General features: G+C 36.2%; 1 protein-coding gene across 1 annotated transcript in view; it reads left to right on the top strand.

Moving 5' to 3' along the window:
• The window catches only part of SYT6 (synaptotagmin 6), a 69,959-nt gene that overhangs the window by 22,365 nt on the left and 21,569 nt on the right, over positions 1-26,025 (top strand). Inside the window, exon 3 of the mRNA XM_072426113.1 lies at positions 25,712-25,832. Within this exon, the coding sequence (XP_072282214.1) occupies positions 25,712-25,832 (121 nt within the window). The remainder of the gene's footprint in view (positions 1-25,711; positions 25,833-26,025) is intronic.

The following is a 26,025-nucleotide window of genomic DNA, read 5'->3' as shown; positions in this document are numbered from 1 at the left end:
GTTATATGGGCACATATTTGCCAAGTCCAAACATGCAGACTGAAATGTCAACTGTCAGTGTAATCAGCATGTGTGCATTTGTAAAAACCTGTATACTAGTTAATTATCGGGTGAAGAATTGATTTTACAAGCCAGTAATGTGTGAGTGGTGGCAGCTCATGTATGTGTATGATGGCCATAGCTAATTGGTTTTAAGGCCATGCCTATCTACCTGATAGGACCAGAGGTCATATAATCAGTCTGCCTAAAAGTCATGATTTTGCCATCAAAGTAAGAATTTGGGACAAATGCTCCCCAGTCACATGTGTATGATATAAAAGATGTCAGAGATAGACTAAACCTAAATTCATTGCATTCCATTTCTATTCTATTTGTGTACACATGAGCACCGATCAGTGTTCTTCGAACATATTCTGTACACCAGCAAAACTATTACAGAACATATTCAGAGCTTATTTCCAAAGTAGGTGCAGAGTATATAACAGAGGATCTACTAATATTCTTATAGTTTAAAAATCAAACTGGTTTAACAGAGAAGACAGATGTGTGAATTTAATGGGACCATTAAAATAGGTTTTCATCTTGTACAAGCTTTCACTGAAATTGGGGAGTACAATAACAACTCCCCTTCAAATGATGAGTTAACATAAAAGAGGTAAAGTTAATGTATACTATCACAGAAATGTAAAAAGTAATACACAAACACTATATACATAAAAACTGCAGTGAATATCAGAAAGTAAAATATTGGACTTTATTACTGCTGACCTCAGTATTATACTAGTATACAAGTATAATATACGAAAATCAGTGTTGCAAAGTAGAAGAAGTATGAGTGTGGTATTAATGGATAGAGTGCTCTGGTCTGATTTTCTTGCATAGCAAAAGCATAATGCACTGACAAAATAATAAAGAGTGGAAGGCACAGTATGCTCTTAGACAGTTTTAAAATGAACTGGTTGCCACTGCTCTGTATTGCTCCATTCACAGACCATTCATCTTAATTATCTGCTGCCCTTTCCATGCTAATATTAGAATCTATGTTAGTAATGATTTGTATAGGCTAAGAAACAGCAGGTAATCAATACATAAGGATCAAATGACATTACTATGCTGCCTTATACAATTTTATAGGTGAAGGTTTTTATGCCAGGGGTTTTTCCAATAAACTCAGTTTTAACTTTCACATATCAAAAATGGCTACATGTGATATTAATATTGTAACCTGTATAGAGGGTACAACATCATTACAACTTATTCTTTTATTTATTTACAAGAAACTGATGGTTTTACTTTCTTTTTGTATTTTTTCCCCCAACGGTACCAAAGATGCTTGTCATATTGTCTACAATTGTTTAAATTCTTTGTTAATAGTGTACTATTATAGTATAGTGAGGAGAATTTATTACAGGACCAACAGAATATATGGAAGCATCAGTCATTTGTGATCCAACATGCATCCACCACTCACAACACTATCCTGCACAATGTTAAGGGACACCAATACACACAGGAATCTAGTGTTTGTTAGGAGCTTAATAGCTATTCTTGTCTTTTGGAACTGTAAGTCTTTCCTATTAAGCATTTGTGCAATTTTCAATATAATTTAGTGACAGGCTTATTTCTAAGGTGTTTTTTAGTATTCAGGCAAGGACTACAAATGTGATTTTAAAGCTGAAAGATCTGACCACTTGACAATAATCTCATTAACAGATTCATTTAGCAGACAATCTCTATATCACTATAAATGGATCTCTTTTTTCTTTTACATACACTAATTAACATAAATAGAAAATTTTAAAAACAGGGATAAATGAATCCAATGTGATTTAACAGAGTTTATTTACTAAGAGTTTAGGCTGTTTATCTGAATTTTCACTTTGCAAACAAATTCCTATTTAACTTGTAAAATGTGGTAAAAAAATGAATGCCCAATTACATGCAAGCAAATATGTTAAAAAACCTGATTTTTGCATGCGCATTCTTTGTAATCAGTAAAGATTTACTTTATTCGTCAACTTTGGAGGAAATTCCATGCAAGGTGATAATTCAATTTGCTAAGTTAATGACTTATATTCCTTTTAGTAAATCAAACCCAACAAACTTCTAAAAGGATAAATAATTTTTCTAGTCACAATCAGGATACCAGCTTATTGCCAAAACTAAGGTAAACAGACAAGAATGGTTGTTTAAGGGTCGGATTACCAAAAAGTGATATTTAAGTTGGAGGCAAACTTGGAGATATGTAGGCATTTGGGGAAATTAATTTTGCAGTAGAAAGTTGAAGGAAATCGCTACCAAGTGAGTGAAAATTCTCTCTTCTATTGGATATACATGGATTTATTTTCTTGCTTGTTCCATCAGGTAGTCTTATTAGCCTTGTACAGAATTTATTTGCAATATTTGCTCCCACTGACACTGATAGTGGGGTTTGGTGCTTTTTAATAGTTCAGAGCTATGTAATATGTGAGCACTTTTTAAATAAAAGTTAATGATAATAATGTTTGGGTTTACCAAATATTGGCACACTTTTGACAAACCTGACTTGAATCGGATCCAGGCAGTTTCACTCATCCTTGCCAGTGGAGCCTTAGTAGGCATGGGACATTTGTTTCATTAGACAAGATTTCTATTTTTAATGTTCTTTTTTGGCTGTTCTCTAAATAAAAACTAAAGTCTGCTACTGACATTCTCTTGCCCTTTAGAACTTTGTAATCGCCTTAATAACTGTTGGGACACCGCAGCTAGGAGTGTAGCTATAATACAGCTTTACCAGCACAATCTATACCTTAGGGCACATCAAAAACAATAAACTACTGTAACAAAACTGCAGAAACATAGCGGTAATAATAGTATTTTATAAACCACCCCCTTCCTTACATACATATATGCATAGCCAAAGTATTTTTAATGTTACAGTAGTTAAATATTTATTCTTAACTACGCACTTATAACAGATTCATAGTACTTTAGATTATGGTGACTTTGAAAACATTTCTTTTAATGCCATAAGTACCACTTTTATTGTTTTAACTCTCTGATCTGTCACAGTTTGACAACAAAGAGATTAGAAGATGAATAAGCATAACAAAAAACATACAGCAATTCAGAAAGACATCTAGACAGGTCAGGAAAAAGTCATCAGAATTCACTACCATGAGACAACGGTGGAGAGGGATTACTTTACAATAGTCAATGTCAAGGATCTGTTGCTGAAGGGAAGAAAATCATCAAGATGAGTACTCCAGAGGGAAGAGTTTCATGAGGAATAAGAGGTTTTCTGTGCTCTAATGTACCAGGCGTTTTCACAAAGAAACATTACCATCAAAGTCAAGGAGCCAGGGAAAGAGCAGCAATCACAGATACATGTAGACGTGGCCATCTTTTACCAAGCCACTGAACATGCTAGCATTGCTTTGATTTCTGACATAATGAAGACAAGGAATCACATGAATTCTAAAGAAGCATTGTCCTTTTGTCAAAGAAAACCCATTTAAGTCTTATCAGACTCAGTATATACAAAGTGCAATTTAAAAATGACGTGAATGATTTTATGTGTTCTGTAAAGTGCTGGTACTAAATAAATGCAGGAAATAAATCTTACTATTGGTAAAAGCCAAGCTGCATAGTTTCGGCTTGTGGCAAATCATTACAATAATGAGAGTCCAAGCATTGAAAGCATCAATAAACAGGAGCAGTGCATAGACTGTATTCTGTATACTTGCAGCAAAGTTTCACCATGCAGGTAATGTAAAGAACAGCAGCCACACAGATTTTTTTGCATGCAGTGTGACCTTGACGTTTTAAATGCTCTCAAGCAGTGAGCTTTGGACTGTTAAGTTTTTTTATTTTGCTGTCATGTCATCTCTAGCGTGATAAGAGCAGCAGCCACTGTAACATGATGTTTTCCATCTACAAGGTCACCAACAATAAGTTTGCTGTAAATAAAATAATTTCTGTAGCAGACTGAAAAGCAATGCCCCAGATCAACTTCCTGCAAGACGTATTAACATCATTAAATCTATTGAGATCACTAGGTATGCTAGATGGTAATATTGACTGAGAGGCCAAGTTAACATGTTATAAATATGCTGACATACTCTTTGAAATTTAACTTTGCCCATTTAAAGTGACATTGTCACTCCCTTGCAGCCCCTTGCTATTTCACAGCTGGCACATAATACCCCAAACTTCTGGGTATGGAAGAAAATGTGACTTGCTTCTCCATGATGGCGCCTGGACCTAGTCAGTTGGTAGGCTTGAGTGCCGTCACATAACGGGTTCTCACTTTTGGGCCGTTCTTACTTACCAAACATGTAGGCGAGAACAGCCTTTGTATATTTGGCTGGCAAGACCAATTTTTTTGGACCTGCAAAACCAATCAGGGGAGCAGAGCTGCCAGCTCCGTTCCCCTGATTGCTCTTGCAGCCCTTTACTAGTTGTTTGTGTTCTTGGATAGAGTTTCTCTATCCAAGAACACAGGACTCCTGTGTTCCTGGATAGAGAAATTCTATTTAGGAACACATACTACAGGGCGGCAACAGCAATCAGGGGAGCGGAGCTGTCACCTTCCCTATCCAGAGTTTCTCTATCCAGGGACACAGTGTGAGTCTCGGTGGCTGCTCATGAATGAATGCAGCATGGGAAAAATCAGAGGATTCATTCATAAACGCAAGCCGCATGACTCACTGTGAGAGGAGGAGTACCACAGCTGCATCTCTCAGTGAGAGATCCCTGGGCACCACAGGTCAGAATGAGGGCGTCAGAATTCTGACCTTTAGTGCCCAGGGATCGCTCAATAACAGGAGGTTTCCCAGCCGCGGTAATCCTCCTATAGTGATTTCCTGGATTTCCGAGGGTTTCGTGAAATTTTGCGGACCCATCAGAACTTCGAGGCATTCTCGCTCATCCCTAGTAGTGATAAATTTGGTTTCACCAATTTTTTAGCAGGGTCTGTAGAGAAGAAAGGTGCTGCATTGGAGTGCAGGTAAGGTAACAGGGTCACTGGATGTTCTTACCAATGGGTATATTAGGGGATGGCGGAAAAATCACCCAGGTAAACATTAGCAATGAAGAGAATAGCCATAAAGGGAACCAGGTACTGCATTCTTAAATGACAAAACAAAGGTTCAATTTGAAAAGACTTCATAAAAAAGAACTAGAGCAACTACCCAGTAAGATGGCCTGCCTCACAGAGCAAAAGGGATGCCCTTTAAGCAGTAATGCAAACTATATCTCTATAAAAATGCGGTAGAACTTTGTCTGTTAGTAAGGCTTGGAATTTATCTATAACTGCAGACATTTCCTGCAAGTATGTGTGTGATTTCATAAGATTTACTGTTGCTAACCTTGCCTGTTTCCAACCCTGCTAGTGTTAGCTGCCCAGACCGACCTTAAGCCTGTGACCCTGGCTCTGCTTTTGTCTTGACCCCTGTGTACCTTGTCTGGTGGACTGATTACCTGTAAATGGCTCTGTATCTTTTTTTCATTATCTGTGGCATCCTGATCCTCTGCCAGTCCTTTGCCAGACGCCATCACTTGTGCATACAAGTCGTGGGGGCAACCGTGTGCTGGGATGGCGCAACTAGCCTCCTGAGGCTGAACAGGGCTATAGGCGAAGAGTGTGGCATTAGACTGGTGTCTGGTGAGTACTGTTGCTGGACCAGGGCCTTACAGTAAATTTCTCAAAAAGGATACAGAGAAAAAAAAATAAATGTTCAGGTGTTTAAACTTTCCCAAATGTATCTAAAAAATATATGTGCACTTTAACTCTTTCCCACTCTATCCAAAACATAAAACAAATGTCTGGTGTTGGGCTTTAAACTGAGTAGATTAGACCACTCAGAGTATTTAGAAGAAATTGTTTGTGCTTAGAGAAAAAGCAAATAATGGGTGTATAGTGGTACTGAACAAATTAATGTTCTCTGTATGCCTGATATAAGACAGATCCCAGGAGTAACATGCTTGAATGGACAGCAGAGTTCCCAGCAGTTCTAAATGTTCAAATTACGCTACACACTGAGCCCAAATAAATATTTAATTTTAGTGGAAAAAGAATATTCCCTGTATTTTCATAACATGTTTACACGGAACCTTGTCTAGTGTCCCCTAGGGATGATCATGTAAGCTAAGAGACAACCAGGGATTGGACCGAAATCAAATGCAGCAAAGGCTTAAGGGAAATCCTAGCCAGTGGAAATCACTCAGATGTAGAATGAATGTCTTACTTTTTCACTGAGTGAGAAAATCACTTTAAAATTGATTAAAAGGTATAGTAGTGAATTATAAAAGGAAGTCCAGATTTTTTACTAACTTACTAAATGTATCACACCTCCATCATTCCAGCATAATTCAATACCTAAGATCCATTTGTGACACAATGCCAACAAAAAAATAAATAAAGCCCCACAGAAACTGATCAAGGAGGCCTCTCCTTTATTATGGAAATATATATATACACACACACACACGTAAAGTTAAGCATTCTCTAGCATAAAAGGTTATTTAGGTTGCAAAATTGCAGCTCTCTGCCACAAGGTTTGTAATTGTGTTTAGCCCTCCTTGTGATCCAAACACTACTGCCACCTCTGCCACCCCATTAAACCATGTTGGGTTCCCAGGTTCTTATTCTGCCTAATAGGATACTGTTGTTCAGCTTGCTATGACCCAAAATATGACCTATTTTCACCTTCTATTATTCCCCTTGTCCCCAAGCTGCCTTTATACATTCTCCATGCACCACGTAATTTCCTTAAATATGCTAAATGTTTATTAAACCTCATTCAAAACAATTTATCCTTTGTTTCCTAAAAAATAGGAGATTTTGTAATATAAACATTTAATATTTTGTTTAGGAAAGTGTGTTGATTTTTTTACTTACCCTCTTGACTTTACATTTCATCAATTAATTTATTTTACATATCCCTGCATTTGATTTGCATACCTATAACCATTTTTCTGCCCAGTTTTAATACGTGCCCTTGAGCACAGATAATGGAGAGCGTGCAGATTACACCCGTATGTCTCTTAAATGCACTCATTAAATGCAAATCAGTTCATACATAAGCAATCAGGACAGCCTGAAAACCTTTACTGCTGAAATGCATCAAGTGTTCCCTGATTAAGCTTTGTAACCGCAGAACAGGAGCTCAGCATCCTCTCCATCACCCTTTACAAGATTTCATTGAGCTTTGCTTCGCTGAACTAACATATTGATTGGTCAGGATGCAGATTGCAATTTGTAAATGTTGTCTGCACTGAACATGATCGATTTTATTGATCTAGAAACCTAATGTCTTTTTCAGGTTGTCTGTTGGGACGCAGATTTCTACCAATGAGTTTTATAAAAATTGTGTATGAATGTTTTGGCTACCAAGGAAACAGTTCATGTTTTTATATAAAACATTTGTTTGAGTACTTCCAATAGTTTATAAGAAACTAATGGCAATGCCATACTGAATTATGTTATAACAGATGGGTACCAATTTTCTAATTAAATTACCCATAAAGCATCACAAGTCATTTGTACAATAGACTTCATAGTCATCTCGCCTGGTTAGGCCAAATTTCTGCTATCTCCCAGAGGTAGCTTGGGCTAGGGTCTGACTCTGTAGTCTATACCCTGGGTCTAGTTTACCTTGCATGTCATTGCAATTTAAGTAATTAAGTGCTCAGCATTAAGACCTCATCAGCCACTCTGCTAGCAGCTGATAAATTGTTACAGATCAAGCAAACCTTTCATTAAAATGCATGTTTAACTATGTTTGTAAAGTGGTTTTTATATTGGGAACTTGTGTTGAAGCAAGCAACAAATTACTGAACAAATACTTTATAATAAAGGATGTAATAGCTTGCCTTAAAAACTACACTGGAGTTAATGATAAAGAAAGCGCTTTACATCCAATGCATTCAGTCTTAACTGGAAAAAATTCAAAGGACCGGTATTGGTAAATTTGTATCGTAGTAAAGGAATATGCCAGTTGGAATGGGAGAGCATTAGAAGTCCAATTTTACTTCTGTTTCCCCTCACTTACTGCCACTTACTGATGTAAATGAAAGATAGTCTGCAAAAGCAACAAATAGAGGAATAAAAACCTAGGTGGTTATGGTTGAACCTGGCTATGGCTCCAACTCTTCCCTACTCTATCCAAAATAAAAATAAAACATTTGGGCCATACATGCACATTAGGAATAATACAAATACCTGGATTAGTATATCTGTTGACCAGTATGCCTGACTTTTGTTGTATGTTAGTGTTTCAAAGGCACTTTAAAAATTAACATACCTATCGTAAGTCACTTTGAATGCATCAACAAATTACAATTGATGGAAGACCTCACAGCCTCAGTGAGATGCACAGAGCATGTGACCAGGCAAAGATGTTTTACTGGACAATGTTTATCGATTCTGAGGATTACCTGCAGGCCCTTGCTTGTGATCCATTAACACAATGTGAGTCACATGCACACATAAGGCAGGGAACAGGAAAAACTAGCCTCCCCTCTAATTCCCTAATTACCCCCCTCCCCCAACCGCCACCCCCTTGATTATTTACCACTTGACTCAAATCTCTATTCCCCCCTAAGGAGCGAGTATGAGAAATGTAACTCCAAGGATGCAAAACTGTGGATTTTAAATGTTATTTAATGTTGTTAAATAATGTTTAAAATGTTTGTTAAATGTTATTAGCTTCCACCCTTTGCACTCTTTGGTACTGTTCCTTTCCACATGTATTTTACTTTTTTTTTATTTCTGGTTAACCTACTATTGTTGTATGGTATTTTGAGTTAATGTTGAATTCATACAACAACACTTCAAATTTGAAATGGTAAATTAACATACAAGAAAATACTTTTCTAATTATAGGGAAAAGCAGAGGTTAATAACCTAATGACTTTTTTAATGAAAGTTTAAATTATTGAGAAAGTTTGAAAATTAAAAAAAGACTATATCAACTATATCTAAAAGCAAAACTTTTATTTATACATATATAATATTTTTTAAAGAGTTGGAGAGGGTGAGACTACCACCGTAAGAATGTGTTTGCTCCATGTTACACTGTGACGCATGGCAGTGCACAGCCCCCAGTGTTTCTGTCTGCTTTGACCCTTACAATGAATGGGGCAGTGCTTTAAAAAAGGACAGAAATGCTTAGAGGTGTAAAAACATAAAAAAATAATTGCTTTCTATGCTTTGGCTTAGTGCTAGGATACTTGGGTTTTGCACACGTTGTGAGGTGCAGTGTACCGCATTGCAGTGCACATAGTAAGAATGAAGCCTTAAAGCAGTTTTTTTGATCATTTCTTGTAGAATAAACAGGAAGTGAAAAGATATATTTCTAAACATCCTTTTTTAGTAACAGGTATAAATGATTTGTTAGATTTTCCCTCTTGTCCTGTAATTTGTAAATTTAACCTTGGTGAACAGGACAATTAAAATGGAATGGAATAGACATTTTCAACCCATTAAAGACTGAACGTTGTCTATATAAGTGAGTGGTAGCATTCTAAATCTTTTCTCAAGTCAAGTGGCTAGAGGGTTGGTCCTTTAAAGTCTGGTTAAGCATGGGCAAAAAATAAAAAAATAACATGGCTAGCATAAATGATAAAAAGCAGTTCTGGGGTTATATTTACCCTTTCTCTGGTACTGACACTTACAGGCTGTCCCACTCAAATCCAGCATCGGTCCACTTCTGGATTTATTGATACCCAACTTTTCACCAAACCTTGTGAGTCCAGGGTGTTAAGAACATAATTCCCCACCCTAGACTCATGGGATACTGCTGCAGAGAGCAGTGATATTCTTTGCAACATTCATTATTCATCACAGCCTGAGAAAGAAGAGAAAGAGGCACAAAAAACATAGTATCTTTTGCCTCGAGCTGGGATTTAAACTTAAGAATTTGTAAAGTAGTATAGTGAAACATTCTTATGGGCCCCACTCTGAATATGTATCCATCGATGATACATACCAAACTTTAATACTGTACATCAATCAAGATAATAATCAAAAAAAAGTGTGGTATTTTGTGGAAACTACTATTTATCTTAACTCGGAAGTTCATTGTGAATTTTAATTGATTTCTCTTCCAAATGTTACACATTTATCTTGATAATGATACAGATTTCAAAAGACTTACAGTGACCTTTATAAATTCTAACAACATACTGCAGCATCCTTAAAGGAACTTTGGAATTAAAAGTACTATTTAGTTTCTGGAATTACGCACTAGCATTTTGTCCAAACAAGATCAAAGCATGCAAGTCAATCTGACTGTGGGAATCAAAAGGTTTCATACAGTTCAGCTCAGCTCACAAAACTGTATTAAGAAGGGGCAGAGATTATGGATGCATAAAATGGAAGTATATTGCCTATTGGGAGATTGAAATAGGCTATGTTTGAGACCTAAACAAGCTGATAATGGTTTATAAAAAAAAGCATTTAAAACTATAAAAAATAATGGTATGTAAAAAATTAGTACAGCATCTAAACAGGAAACAAAACAAACCCTAGATTAAACCTGTGGCTACTGGAAAGTGCCTTTACTTATAACACAGAATTCAGCAATGACTGCACCTTCCTACTTTTTTGGAAACCCCCCAAAAAACCTGAATCCTTCATAAACATTTACCCTAATGTAAGTGTCAGGGAGGTTGCAGTGCGATTACTAGTTGGTCGAATATCTCACTATTCGATTCGACAGCTATTCGATCGAATAGTGAAATATTGTTCGGGTGATCGAATCCCGAATTCGAACACCATTTAAATCAATGGTGGGAGAATTTGGGTTATTTTTAGGGACTATTAAGGGCTGCAAGAGCATCAGATTGCGTTAAATAACACAAACACCCTATAAATAATTTAGGATTATTTAAATTTTTTTAACACGTTTTTTGACATTTTTTTATATCCAAATTTTTGCCCTCGAATCTTGTTTTTTTCGGGTCAGGTCTACCCGAATTCGAACAGCCATATTCGGGTCAAATTATAAAGGAAACCCGAATTCGAACACCAACACTAGCGATTGCCACTTCCGTATGCAAGTGGACTGCTGCCGCAAGTGGACTGCTGCTGTGGCTCTATAGTAGCCACATCTAAAATGAATAGGGGTGGCAGTGAAAGGTTCAGTACATCAAGAACATGGTGCAGTAAGGAAGAGATGGGACCTAAAGGAAGAAAATACTAAAAAAGGCAAGTAAAAATAAACAGAAAAAGTAGAAATTAACACAATTTGGGCCCACTAGTACCTTCCTTCGTATTGTTGCTGATCCTGTCTATCTTTTTATGACCTCAGTGTACTTTCAACAGGTTATCGTCCATGTCACAAAGTTCAAATAATCTCAAACTGATTTCTTCAACACACACAGTCCTGCTGCCCCTATGGAACAAGCTTCAGCCCCACTGTTGAATACAGGTAATACCACCAGCTACTTGGAACTGTCTTAGTCCCAAATAATTGAAAAATACCTACAAACAAGTAGTCAACAGTGTCACATAACTGCTTTATTGCAATCCCAACACAGATAATTAAAAATAGCATAGTAGCACCTTGTTTTTACTAAATATAGTGGCATGGTAAACCAATTAAACAATAAAAGAAAAAAGAAATAAAGAGAATAATAATAATAATAAAAATAAAATAGAAAAAAATAATAAAAAGAAAGGGGGGAAAGAATTGTAAAGGTATAGCTAACAATGTTGTTTTTTTCTTTGAAATTGCAAAGAAAGCCAATGTGTCAGTGGCAAGAAAAAAGCCATTTCTAAAATTGCAAAATTAAACTTTATAGGCCCTTGGGCGAGGAACCAGCACTTTTGCACTACTAATGAGTTAAAGTTCTTATAAAGCCTTCATTTTATCATGCAAGATTTTTGTATATTTTTTTCAAAAGGTGGAAGGATGGTTCCCCAGTATGTGACACCAGTTCCTAAACATGGAGGATGCATAATAATGGGCTGGGGCTCTTTTTGTGAATCCAGAGTTAGGGATCTGCACAAAGTAACAGCACCCTCAATCAGAATGCTTACACCACTATTTTGCAGGGCCATACTTACCCCCTGATCCATACTTACTTAGCCAGATGCACCCTACAGCAGTTAATATCATATCATATGATCAGTAGCACTGCTAGTGCCAAACATTTGGGAAACCACAAGCCCATTATCTCTTGCCTAGTGCCCAAAGGTCCTGGAAAGGTCCCAAAGGTCAGGAAAGCCAGCAGTCACGAATTGCAAAAGGTAAAAGAGCTATTTTGCTGCTGGCAGGACAAAAACAATTGAGGAAAGGCTGCAGAGTAAGCTGTATATTAGTGAGGTGAGAATTGATGAAATTCCAGTTATTTACAGATCAGATTGTATTTGAACTGAGTGTCTTCAAAGATTATTCCTGACTACAAGATGTAACTGCAATATAATGTATTTAATTTAATTTCATACATAAAATGGAACAAATGCAGCAACCATTTGATTAGGATAAGTAAAAAGCAAGGAGGGAGAAATGGGAGAGGCCATAAAATCTTAGCCACCTGTTGGCTGAAATAAAGCTTCTTAGGAGAATCAATTTACAACAGATTTTTATGAGCTGGTAATTATTACACCCCTCAATATATAGCCTAGTAAAATAGAGAGACAGCGCAGGGGAGCCGTAGTAAGCAAACGCATAGAAATCTTAGCAGAAAATTACCAATACCTACTTTTTCTAGAATCATAAAGTGTTTTAAATCCTTTTTCCAGCTTTAGTCATTAGATAAATGATATCTATAATGTGAGTAAGAATTTGAGAGGACCCATGGAAATAAATAAACGTCTATACATTTTACTAATAAAATGAAATATAGTATTGTTAAATGATATAAATGCCTAGGGTGGTATAAGTATATTACAGATAGTGATATAAAGCAAGTTGCTGAATTTCAATGCTTGCTCAACTATTTTTTAATCTCATTTGTTAGCTAAGAAAGTAGGAAAGTTCTTTAAAAACAACTCTAGGCGATAAGTAAACTACAGTAAAGAATTGCAAGCAAATCTAAATCACTTTTTTTTTAGTGTAACCTAAGATGTATATCATTTTTATTTGACCCTTTGCAGCCAGACAAGGCATTTCTTGAGGGCCTGCTTTAGGCTCCTGCAGCCAATTATTCTGTGCTGGGCTTTGTCCATCTCTTAACAATAAAACAGATTGAGTACACAGTTCCTCCAAGTGACCACACTAGAGGGTCCATCAAGAATAATTCGATTTTTGCAGCACATGTAAAATATTTCACACCCTTATATTTTTAGATTTATAGGTTTTAATGATGAGATCACTTTGCTTAGTATATGCAAGTTCAGGAACAAAAATTTGCAGAGTTTGGCAATTAGAGTTATTAAACAGATTACCTTGTTCAGGTAGACAGTTTCTCCTTCTGTTATATGTTGGACAGATGGGTGCAATTAAAGCAGAGTTAAATGGTTTTGCTCATGTAAAATGTACATTATTTCGCCGCTAGAAAAGGCAAAGGCTGCAGCTGAATTTTGTGTTGTGTACCACTTTACAATCCATATAACCCACTTTATAGTATGCAGTCAAATGTGGAATGGAAGATCACATTCCCAGGGATGCAAATGAGCAATAATAAGATATGGTAATAACTCTTAAGTACTGCCCGGGAGGTCTGTTTGGCTGAATAGTAACACAAACTACAGAGAAAGTAAAGATCAGCACCCAAATTCTAAATCAGAGTTTTCAAGACAAGTATTATAGATACATATATATATATAAAGAATAATCAGAGATGGCAACAAGTGGTACAATTCTGCTGTCCGCTGTCAAATCTACAAATGCTGGTTCTTAAATGGCCTGCAAGGTGCAAGCCACCCGGAATCACAAAGGACCTCTCGATTTTAAGGCAGGTCTGAACCTACCCTTAGGATTTAAATCCACCAAAAACGTAAAGAAAAACTACACTCTAATGAATCTGAGCTCCTGGTAAATTTCCTTCAAATCCAGGGTTTAGGTCTGCCACTTATCTCATTGAGACCTGGTATGTTTATCTACGCAGTAATTTGTGAACTGCACAACAAGCTTTAAACACACAATGACAGAAGTCAAAGAACACCCCACCTGATCACCCTCTAACATTTCACTTTTTAATCAGAATAGTTGCAAAGTAGCAGTCCCGGCTGAAAAAGCAAATGTTATATCAAACCATAAGGGTGTAAAAAAAATAGACAGAATTAGTAGATTTTAGTTATGCCATCTGTGTTATGTTTGTGCATTGTTTCTTTTCTATTGCATTTTTTGCAAAATATGTCTTCATGAAGTATAAATTAAGATTAATAGGAGACCATGTGAAACCTATTCTAATGTTTTATCTGTGTTGATTTATTAGCTCACATAGATTTGGTCTGAAAAACCACCTACTTTACTATGATTTGCACCTTCTCTGACCATTTGAGACACAACTGTCTTTATTCAGTATATATTATTGAAAATTGAATCTAGTCAGCACCTTAAAAGTCCTCTTTCAAAAACTTGCTTCATTTCTTCCCCTATTCTGAGCTAGTCTCCCAAACAGTTTTTTTTATAACTGAGAGAACAGAAAGCAAGTATATGAAAGGGAAGGGCCAGAACAACATAGATGGAAAGGAGCAAGCTGGATAATCCTGTTAGTCTAACAGAGAAGTGGGATCCACGTGTTCTCAAAGAGCTGAGCTCGGTTATCTCAAAGCCGTATTTTTAATTTTTGGAGACTCTTTAGTCACTGGCATGGTGCCGATGGATTGGCGTAAGGCCAATGTGGTTCCTATCTTCAAAAGGGGAGCAAAATCATTACCAGGCAACTACAGCCCAGTTAGTTTAACGTCTATGGTTGGAAAAGTTTGATAAAGAGAGTTTGATAAGGAACCACATAGAGGAGTTCCTACTAGAAAATATTATTAAGTGATACTCAACATGGCTTCAAGAAAGACAGAAGTTGTCAAACACATTTACTTTCTTTTTATGAGGAAGTAAGTAAACAGGTAGACAGTAGAATAGCAGTTGATATAGTGTACTTGGACTTTGCTAAAGCATTTGATATAGTACCCCACAGACAGTTAATATGCAAGTTAGGGTCAATAGGTTTAGAAAAGTCAATCAGTAAATGGATAGAAAATTGGCTTAAAGATCGCATCCAGAGAGTTGTAATTAATGATTCATAGTCTGAATGGTCTAAGGTTATTAGCGGTGTACCCCAGGGTTCAGTGTTGGGACCTTTACTGTTTAACATCTTCATAAATGATATAGAGTTTGGGATCAAAAGTACCATTTCTGTGTTTGCAGATGACACCAAACTATGTAATGGAATTAAGTCCATACAGGATGTCTATAATCTACATATTTGAGCAAAATGTGCATATGTTTAAAGTGAACCTATCCAATAACTAATTAAATTACTAATCTTAAAATACTAAAGTGTGTTGTTATTTTGCGCCGTATAAGTAGGCAAATTATATGAAACCTCAAAAACATTAACACTTTACTGTAAATTCAAGCAATAGCACATCCCAAACTAGTCCAGACAGTTGGCCCAAACTGTAGTCTGTCAGAAGAAAAGAAAACCTGTGCCCATGACAATATTCCTAAATCTAATTTTGGAATAAGACAAAGGCAGGCCTTGTACGTTATGATTTAACAAAGGCAGTCAAAACAGCTGTGATCGTTTGAAGAACATAATAACCCATCATAACTTATTAACATTTATTTTGCCTGGTGCTGCAAACTGGTAAAAGTTGAATTGTGTGAATTCAAGAAAAAGAATATTGGTGTGATTTTGGTGATAAATTTTGTGATGAATCAATATGAATGTACAGAAATTGGAACACTCTGACCCTCCTCATACCAACCTTAGTTTTGTTTCTGACCATGTACCTCCTTCTGTGTCCCCAGAATACCTGTCTTCTGATGGTTATATCCAGCAGGCGAAACGCACCATGTTACAAAGCTCAAATCATCTTATCATCTTCTAAAATATGGTAGATGAAGGCAAAAAGGGGTTCAACCCAGTAATAACTAGATGTACATAATGATGTGGTTGTGAGTCTATGCATAGGTTAATTGTCATGTCTGTAAATAAAAATCTGATTGTTTTGTTAGAATCACTGGAGTTGTTTCAGCTTTGAATAGCTGGAGTCCTTTGTATAATAAAAAGCCATTTCTGTTTGCTGTGTTTTAAATATCAAAATCAATATTAAAGGAGACTCTTGCAGTCAGAAAAACCACTAATGTTTGCTTTAGCTAAATTCAGTTGAAGAATACCAAATGTTAAATACTGATTGCATTTCAGTCTGATTAAAGGGAATACATAGTGTTTTGCTTGTATTTCCTACTTTATTAAATTCAGGATAATGTAATAAAAAAACTTTTGGCAAATATGAAATATTATGTACATTTCCTCCAAAATGTGTTTTCATTTTAAATAAACTCTGAGATTAACTCAGTATCTGGGATTTAAGAGGCCAACCATAATAAAATTGAACATGTAGCCTATAAAAACAAATCTTTATTAGAACAACATTAAAAACATAAATGTTAAAACCATATAAAATGTTTGATAGATATAACTAAATACTGCTGTCTAGGTTGCCCACATATATGGGGGAAAACCTTGCTGATTTCAACGCGTTTCACAGTATAAATCCGCTTCTTCAGGAAAAAGAGGATACAGAAATATCTGGTTACTATGGCACATATAGCCCCATCTATACAGATGAGATCAGGCAGGGGCAGCTATGTAGCAACTATAATTTAAAGCCGTTTTCTGTTTTACTTATCCTTTCTCCAATTATCTTTATTATTGGTGATACTGTGATTCACCTCACTATCCATGATTCTCAATCAATTTTCATTCCCCTCTTGTAGTGTTCATAGCAATGAGCTTGTGTTGTACTCTGTTTTCTGATTCTGAATGAATCCTGTTACTGCTCTGGCGTGCCTGCATGCAGCCTCCCTACAAATGCATGGAAGAAATGGAAGAAATATTGCAATGCATACATTTTTTTTTTTGCATGCAAATTAATGCATTATTTTTTTTTTTTAAATGTTTGTTTCTGACAAGGAAATAGTCAATCAACAGTGAGTCAGTGAAACTACATCTCACCTCACATTACCCTATTACATTATATATATATATATATATATATATATATATATATATATATATATATATATATTTTAAAAAGATAGAGCAGTTAGGAATAGTAACTCATGCCTTTTTTTTACACTAACATGTTTGCTTGGTATGAGTTAATATTTCTTGCAAAAAATTCCTAAAGCCAAGAATAATTCTTAACTTTAAGCTTTAATTATAAAGAATTATACTCAAACAGTCAATCAGCTACTTATATTTGTGTGCAGAAGCAAGCGTGTGGTTTAGCTTCTAGGCGAGGCTTCCAGCTGGCATTGCAATGTCTGATTCAGCGTTTTCTTTGCACAGTAAACAGTGATAACTATCCCAATGAATACATGACAGTAGCAGAAGTGACTCTGTGACACTGGATGCAGTTATTAGTGATTAGAGGGAGCTGATTTCTAAAGGAAACCAGTACATAGCAAAAGTCTGCAGAGGCCTCAAGTTTGCTGACATAGAGTTATGATGATTTATAACCATGGTATTTCTCTTTATTTGCATTGCAGAAACTATTTAGAAACTTGTTTTAAAAATTCAGTAGTGTGTATAGGAAACACATTTTTTGTTGTGTTTCTCTGCTACATTTAGAAAAAGATATTTTTTGGAAGCCTGGTATCTAAGAAGAAATGAGTGGAAGTTCTCCATAATAAGATCAGCCATAAAATGTGGGGGAGGAGTAGGGATCCCAAAGAGGGATCAGGGTCTAAAGGGGCCCACTGAAGTACCGCCTGTTCGTGTAGTGTAGAGCTTACCCTGGGGGTGTCTGATTCTGAGTATGTAGGTAATATAGATATGGACTTTGCTAGTGAGACAGTAGGGTTAAGCATCCCCTCAAAGGAGGACTGTTGGGTTGATGTATTTAGTTCATGTTAGCCTGAAATAGACTGCAAAAGTAGGAAAGAATTCGTATAACTAAAGACCCCAAGAAAACTTGAAGAAACTTATGTTGGTGTACTTTTGAATACCTAAAGAAGCCTTTCCCAACCGTTTTACCTCTAAAGAACCATTTAAATAAATTTCAGGTCTTGAGGAACCCCTACTAAAATCGATTCATTGAGGGTTGGTAGAAAAAAAGCCTGGTGGCCAGTGGAAAAAAATACCCCATTACAGTTGTCACTAGAATGCCATCCTTTTGACATTTTAAATGACCATTGATGTCATGCAGCACGTGGCATTGAAACTTTGCAAGCAATGTGAAATATTGAATGAATATAGTTCAGTGCTTTTAGTAAAATGCTGTAAAAAAGTGTTGGTACATGGCTGTGTGACTGCACACAGTTATGACTCATAATACAGATTAGATTCCATTTGGAAAAAAAAGCTTTGCAGAACTTTCACAAGTTGACAACTAACACCGGAGTATCTAGGCTCAAATTTACAGATGTACTATAAGAAATGTAAACTAATTTTTTATCTTTTCTACAAAAAAATATACTTATTGCAGTAATGACATTTTCAAAAAAGATACAAATTCTGGAAGAATAGGATTTCATACGCCTGGGGCTAGGGTCAGCAATAAATACCACTTCTGAAATGTTTGACATGTTACCTTGCACATTTGAGTGATTCTATTTTAAAAGCAAGTTTGTCTCAATGGTCTTTTGCTATGGCTGCTTACACTGTGTGGTCTGTTAGTCGTATGTCTGGAGCCAAAAGGGGATTAGGTTGATGAAAATATGTTTCTTGAGATGTAATCCATTTTCCTTTAGGCAGTAAAAATGGTAAAGACATCAGACTTCTAGATTCATATTAGCATTCTATGTCCACATTTTTAAAGCAGTTTGTAAATTTACAAAGAATATTTAGATTCCTTATTTAGATTAAATATCTTTACCCCATTATACTCACTTGTCCCTGTTCTGTCACAGGGCCCCGCCATTTTCTTCCTTCTTTTGCTCCTAGATGCAATCTGTGGCCATTCTGATGGCTGGGCCAGAACAATGTAATGGAAGCTGCTGCTGCGAGTATACTGACAACCATGGCTGAGCTGCGCATTTATGGTCACTGGGGCCCCCAGAGGGACCACAAGTCAGTTCAACAGGGGCCCCAAGTGAGTTCTGCACAGGGGCCCACATTTGACTATTTGCACCACTGGTTTTCTTCAGCACAACAGCCAGCAAAGTCAGGAGCAGACTGTCATTTTGTGATAACATATTATATAATATAACATATATGTGTGTATGATATCTAGATTTCTTTCCTGCACAGTGAACAGTTCAAGGAAACGAGTTAGTGAAAACATTCTTAGTTTTTTCAAATCTTAAGTTTAAAAGTACTAGTCTGGGTTGTTGACTCCAGAGGCTTTTCGAAATTTTGGGTAAAATGTCTCCATACCTTTGCTTTTATCTTACCTGTTGGCTCATTAATTAGGATTGGTTCAAATGGATGGTTAAACTCTGATGTTTCTTCTACCTTGCTGCCCAAAAGTACTGACCTATAAGCCCTGTATTGCTACCTTTTCTAAACATTAAATGGATAATTTTCAATGCAGTGCTGAATTGCATGGAAAACACTGAAATTTTCCAAAGCAAACTGACAGATTAGAATAAATTCAGCCCAAATTCCAAGTATGTAAATGATACGTGAAGTTTTTGGCCTACAGCTCAATACAAATTGCAAATAAGTTTGTATTTACCAGATGGAAGTTTAGAATGGTCTCTTTTAAAGGCCACAGGCCCTTAACATCTACCATCTGTTTTTAGGCATTCACCAAAAACATTAATTCTGATCTTCACACACTGTTGATCTCTCCTGAACATCAAAGATACGCAGCTTCAGAAAAAAAAAGAGTTTTTTAAACTTTAGCAGTAATTGATTTGTCCGATTTCAAAACAGAGGCAATGTGAGCATTACATATTATTAAATAAAATATTGGAACGTGAGAAAAAAAAGCATTGGATTTGGACTATCACACCAGGATAGTCGATTGTGTAAACTGCCCATTTAAGCTTACACCACAATATTTTACTAATAACAGCAGTTTTGATTACATCCCAATGATGTTCCAGTATCAAGTCATCACAATGATGGTAAAGAATTTTTTTGACAAACTTCATGTACTTCATGTACTTCCCACAAGCTCTATGATGCAGAAGTGATTTAGTGTAGCAGAGTTACTGTCCATCAACATGTCATAAATTGCCTAAGTGCTTTCACAAAAATGTGGATTTTATAGCGTCATCACAGCAGGGTGAGTGAAAATCAGCTTTTTTGAATGTTTGATGTTGGATTCCCTTTTATCAATCACAGTTATCGCAATGCTTCCAGCCTGCTAACAGTTTAGGGTTTTTTTTCATCTTCAAGGATCTGTTTTAAAGTTGCCAGCCTCCAATTAACAAGTGAAAGTGTAATAACTAATTATTAAAATAAGCATTCCCTTTTGAAGTGGTTTCCTATAGCGAGTGTAAAGCTTCTCTATACTTTAGTGCCGCTGTGAGCATGTCATAGATTGTCAGCAATGCTATTTTGGTTGACTTTATAAAGGATGAGGAGGTGGATAATGAAAAACAAATTCCCATAACTATCTAGAATTAGCAGAGCAGTCTCAAGTTCTGGCCAGGGCTGAAAAGCTGTGTGTGTGTGGCTGTACTGCAGTACAAAACTACATTGTATTTGATCATTTCTACTTGGGGTACATGGAGAAGGAAACATAGAAAATGTAATAAAATGCATTAAAGCCTAGGGCTTATATAATTTTTCTTTTACTGTACATTTTAATAACTGTACCTTTTAAATAAAAAGCAGTTCTTAAACTCCAGTTAAAACTCATTGGCAGGGGATTGCCAAGGGAAGGCAAACAAAAAGTGAAGCAATTATACCTAGTAAAGCTTGGTTAGTGCCATCCCATAATATGATTAGTAGTTTTTTCAATATTAATTCTTAATTCTTCCCTTTAAATATAAAATTGTCTTCTTTTAAAATGCATTTGTCTGGAAATTGTCTATCTAGCAGACTAGGGTCATAAACTTCCCATCATCAAGTACCGTATTTTTGGACCATAAGACGCACCTGACCATAAGAACCAAATTATATAAAGAAATGTTTAATAAAATATATCAGAATATTATTTAGCCAGAGAGAAATTGCACATTGCACATGACACATTGCACATGGCACATTGAACATGACACATTGCACATGACACATTGCACATTGCACAGACACATTGCACAGATATTGCGCTACAAGACTATAGTGACAGAAAAGGTACAACTCATCTGTCATAGGAGAATAACTTGCTGCACAAGAAACCCTGCACTGCTCATCTCAATCTGCCCTCCCGCCCTCTCTGCCTCCCTCCCCACTCATCATTGTTACACAGAGCCTGCTAAGAAACAGCAGGGAAGGTAAGGCAGGGCTTTCTGTTGGCTTCTGCACTGCCTAAAGCTTTTGTCTAAGGTCCCTTGAAGAGGGTGGAACATCACTGCAGCTGTTCCCCTTTCCTCTCCCGCTATCCGGCATTAGTGTCTACGAAGCTGCAGAACAGAGGGGCCATGCTGTAGCCACCTGCCAGCCCCCCCTGCCTCCTGCGGCAGTATTTGGACCAAAGGACCCACTCTCATTTTCCCCCACTTTTGGGGGGAAAAAGTGCATCTTATAGTCCGAAAAATACAGGGTTTCTTTATCTGACAATCAGGAACCTTCCAGACCCTCTAGTCACAACACCTGCTTTGACTGTCTGGTTTTTGTGTCTGCAAGACTCATAGAATTCAGATAACGCTAGACAGAGTGTCTCAGATTGAACTTTAAGCTGTATTTTGAAACCCATTTATTATTTAGGCTTTATATTTCTAATATACCATTCTGTATAAAGTAGTAGTTGGCTGATTTGTAGTTGGATCGTGATGGTGAGCATTTTGAAACCAAGAACTAGTCTCCTAGGCCTCAGAAATGCCTAGAAACCATATTTAGCCTGTTCTGGTGACATGCCTAGTTTGGTCTCTGTGAACACCTTATTTTGTGGTGATTATTATTCTAGGAGTTGGTATAATGGCTAGAACAAGGGCCTCTTGGGAGTATCTACAAGCATTGTAATCAATGTGGACACTCAGACAGCCCTCACCCTGCTATCATTGGATGGTCTTATCAGTCCCACATTGTTGGCAGAAAAAAAACAATGTAAGCCTAGCAGAGGGAGCTTTCACTGATACCATCTTGTTGCTAATGAGAACGGCACTAACACATTGAGCACTGCAGGGAGCCCAGTGACTCTGGCACTTTACACAGCAACCTGGACCAAGAAAAACCAACTCTACCTAAGTATTATTTTACAGTTATGCCCTTATTTTATGCTGTTGCTATAGTTCTGTAATTAATATTTGATTAGTCCGTATTTTTCTGTAATTGTTTTTAGACTGTGTTTGTATGTTTTTACTTAATAAACACTATAAAAAGTGTAAGTTGAATCTCTGAATGCTCTAAGTAAAAATAGTGTAACTTGCTAACCTGAAGACAATACTATAAATATTGTGATTACTGAGAGAAGCAGAAACATAACTGTGGTTGCCAAGGGTAAGGGTGCGTCTAAGCACATGGTGGCAGTCTACCTGTGATGGTGTGTGTGGCAAGGGCTAACAGAGTGGTTAACCTTGCCCCATGATGGCCCTTCTCAGCCTGCTGGTGCATGAACTGTTGTTGAGTGTGCTAGAAAGTCTATGTGCAATGGTGCGGACCGAAAGAACGTTCGTCAGAGGTATATGTATAAAAGAAAAAGAGTGAAAGCTGGGTTTTTTTTTGGCAAAGTAAACTTATATTGTAATAATTTGTCACAAACAATTTATAAAATATACAAAGGTAGATCAGATCTTGACCCATTAACGTCATGGGTATATTCAGACAGATAGATTAGACAATAGGAATCCCTGACTAGGTACAATAATAAAGATTTCAATGAGTAGAAACTTAACGTCATTTTTGCTGACCTTACGGTGAAGAATCCCTTCCTTAACCGGAGATTAAATTTCCTAAACTTTAAAACATATGCCTAAAATCCTCTTTACCTAAGACTCTGATGAAATAACAGGTCTAGATCTTTTTGTTTTATGGTCTGCATCATTAAAGGGACCGATCTGCAGTATTCACATTATTTGCCTGGACTACAGACTGTATGACACACAGGCTGGTTTTGGACAATTTGTTTTTAACTCATTTAGATTGTGTCCATGTTTGATCTGAAGACAAAGGATATACATTTTTACAGTTTGCCTTGTGCAGATCTAAATTTGTTATTAATTTTGTCTATGCCATTAGAGCAATTTCTTTTTATATCTAGAGGGTAATGTTAAGATTTTCATTTAGGAGGTTAGGTTCCATTGATGTGATGACATCACAATGATGTCCCAGTACCAGATCATCACAATGATGATAAAGTAATATATTCACAAAGTTTGGCAAACTTCACATAAGCTCTATGATGCAGAAGCGCTTTAGTGTAGCAGAGTTACTGCCCATTAGCGAGTAGTAAATTGCCTAAGTGCTTTCACAAAAATATGGATTTTTTAGTGTCATCACAGCAGGGATTTGGTAGAAAACAGCATCACTATTCAGGTCCATTGGTATTTTGCATTATTTTTTTATAACTACCGCAAGCACAATTTTCTTAACCATAATATATTCTATGTTTATTTAGGTGGTTTGATTTGTTTGTAGATACAGCTATTTTAATGTGAAATAAAGAATCACTTTACATTACTCAATGTTCCAAGTTTCGAATCAGTTCTAATTATGGCATGTTATAATACCATCAGAGCTAAATTCAGCAGTCAAGATTTTGTTTATGCGAACTCCAGAGCAAAAGCAGAACTAAACTTAAAATAATAAAAGCCAGGAGCTGGAGATTTTGTTGGCATAAGAGACATGTGAAGTCTTCTTTGCCGAAAAACTTTTTTTCCCTGCTCCTGGTGGGTCCATTCCTGGCACTGCCAAAAATAGATCTGGATGCTGGGGATAATGTAACTCCTTTGCATCATCAGTGGACGCACAACAACTAATCAGGATTAAGTTGGCAACAAACACCGTGGTTTCGAGGGGATGCAGGGGTAACAGGATTCGCACCTGGTCATTGTTGCAGGTTGCTTGAAAAAGGTAGGTTTGTGCCATAATCAGTAAGTATGCAAAACTTACTGATTATGGCAAAAAAAGCTTATCACCCGCCAATAAGTTTACTTCTGCTTTAATGTTTCAGAAATACACCAAGTGTTCCTATTTCTTTTCATTGCTAATGATCATTATTATTTAGAGCATAAAACCTATATAAAGCAATATTTAGCTATTGTTCCACATTTGTTTAAAACAAACAAAGTAACATGTTTGCAGCATAGACAGCCCTTACCCATGATCCCCACATATCATCAGACACCCCAAATCCTTCACAAAAAACCCCATCATATCTAGTATTTCCCAGTATTGTGAAACACATAGCAGTCATAAATAACTAAAAAAAAGGTCCCTGCAAACGAAAAAAGTTAATACCTATCTCACCACTCACTTGGTTAAAAATCTTCAACATCTGGTCTCTGTAGCTCCTTCATCTGTTTTCTATAGATAAAGGGACCAGCAGACAGAACCACTGCTCAAAGTGGTAGTGTGTCTGATGCTGAATATTCTTTAGTACCCTTGGCTGTTCAAGAGAGCAAAGATTGTCAAAGTGGACAGTGGCATGGGCAAATGTTAAATCATTTCTCCTTTAGTGAAAATAAAAATTAGATCTTAATGATACTTGATTGTAGAATGAATAGAATTTGGGTTCATGAGGTCCATGGTATTAAACACAGGGTTAGGGATAAATACATTTAAAGATAATTGGCTAGGTACATATAGTTATATGTTATTTGCAGTAGATAGTACTGTATATGTTAGAACTGACCAGTGAGTGACCAGTGTTTCTGCCAGTGTTTTTTACAACATTTTTTCATTAGATTTAAAGTATATGTACTATGTTCAATTTTTCATTTTTTTCTGTTTTTTGCAATTTTCTTTGCAAATAACATTTTAAAAAAGTTAATCCAAATTATTAAAGTAAGCATTGCACAGTTGTTGTTGCTACTTTTTATGGTAAAGCAGCTTCCATATTTTTCAGTAAAATAAAAGACATTTTATGCTGCCTTTGGTGTGTTACTCCTTGTCCAACAAAATTAAATTACTAATTAATTAATTTATATACATTAAATTAAATTATTTAATTTACATTTCTCAGTATGTGAGTTGCCTGTTTTCTCTGGATCTCATGTCAATTATTAGGATGATTGTATTGATTGATGTCTTTAATTTTTTATGTATCTTTACAAGGTTTATTTAGAAATCTTACTGGCTAGAAATGTTGAGCAAGGTGCTTTGTTGCTTGACTTTTCTGTCAGTATATAATCTCAGTTATGTTTTTTTATGAATATTTTTTTTGTGGTCTCCTGTTGATTATTTAGTTCCTAAAATACAAACCCAAGAAAGGTACCTAGCTCCAATGGGAATAAAGTCACAAACCTAATGCCAACATGCACCAAAAACCTGCTCACAGAGCACTTGTAATTTTTTTCCTTTTCATTTAATATTTTCTTTTATCTTCTGCTTTAAGGAAAGTGTGGACCTTGGAGAAATCATGTTCTCGCTGTGTTATCTACCTACTGCTGGACGCTTGACCTTAACAGTAATAAAATGTAGGAATCTAAAAGCAATGGACATTACTGGTTATTCAGGTATGTAAAACATTACAAATTACCACAAATGTCACATTAGTGTACAATGTTCTACTTAATGTAATAACAATTTAAACATTACTTTTAAGATACATATTCTTCAATGGCAAAACTAAGAATGCATTAAAAAATTACTAATACCAAATGGTAGTTATATTAAGGATTTATTGAAAAATATATTTTGCCGCCTTTG

The sequence above is a fragment of the Pyxicephalus adspersus genome, chromosome 1, assembly GCF_032062135.1.
Source record: "Pyxicephalus adspersus chromosome 1, UCB_Pads_2.0, whole genome shotgun sequence".
Lineage (NCBI taxonomy): Eukaryota > Metazoa > Chordata > Amphibia > Anura > Pyxicephalidae > Pyxicephalus > Pyxicephalus adspersus.
The sequence above is the reverse complement of the archived record's forward strand: the minus strand, read 5'-3'. Positions and strand labels throughout refer to the sequence as shown.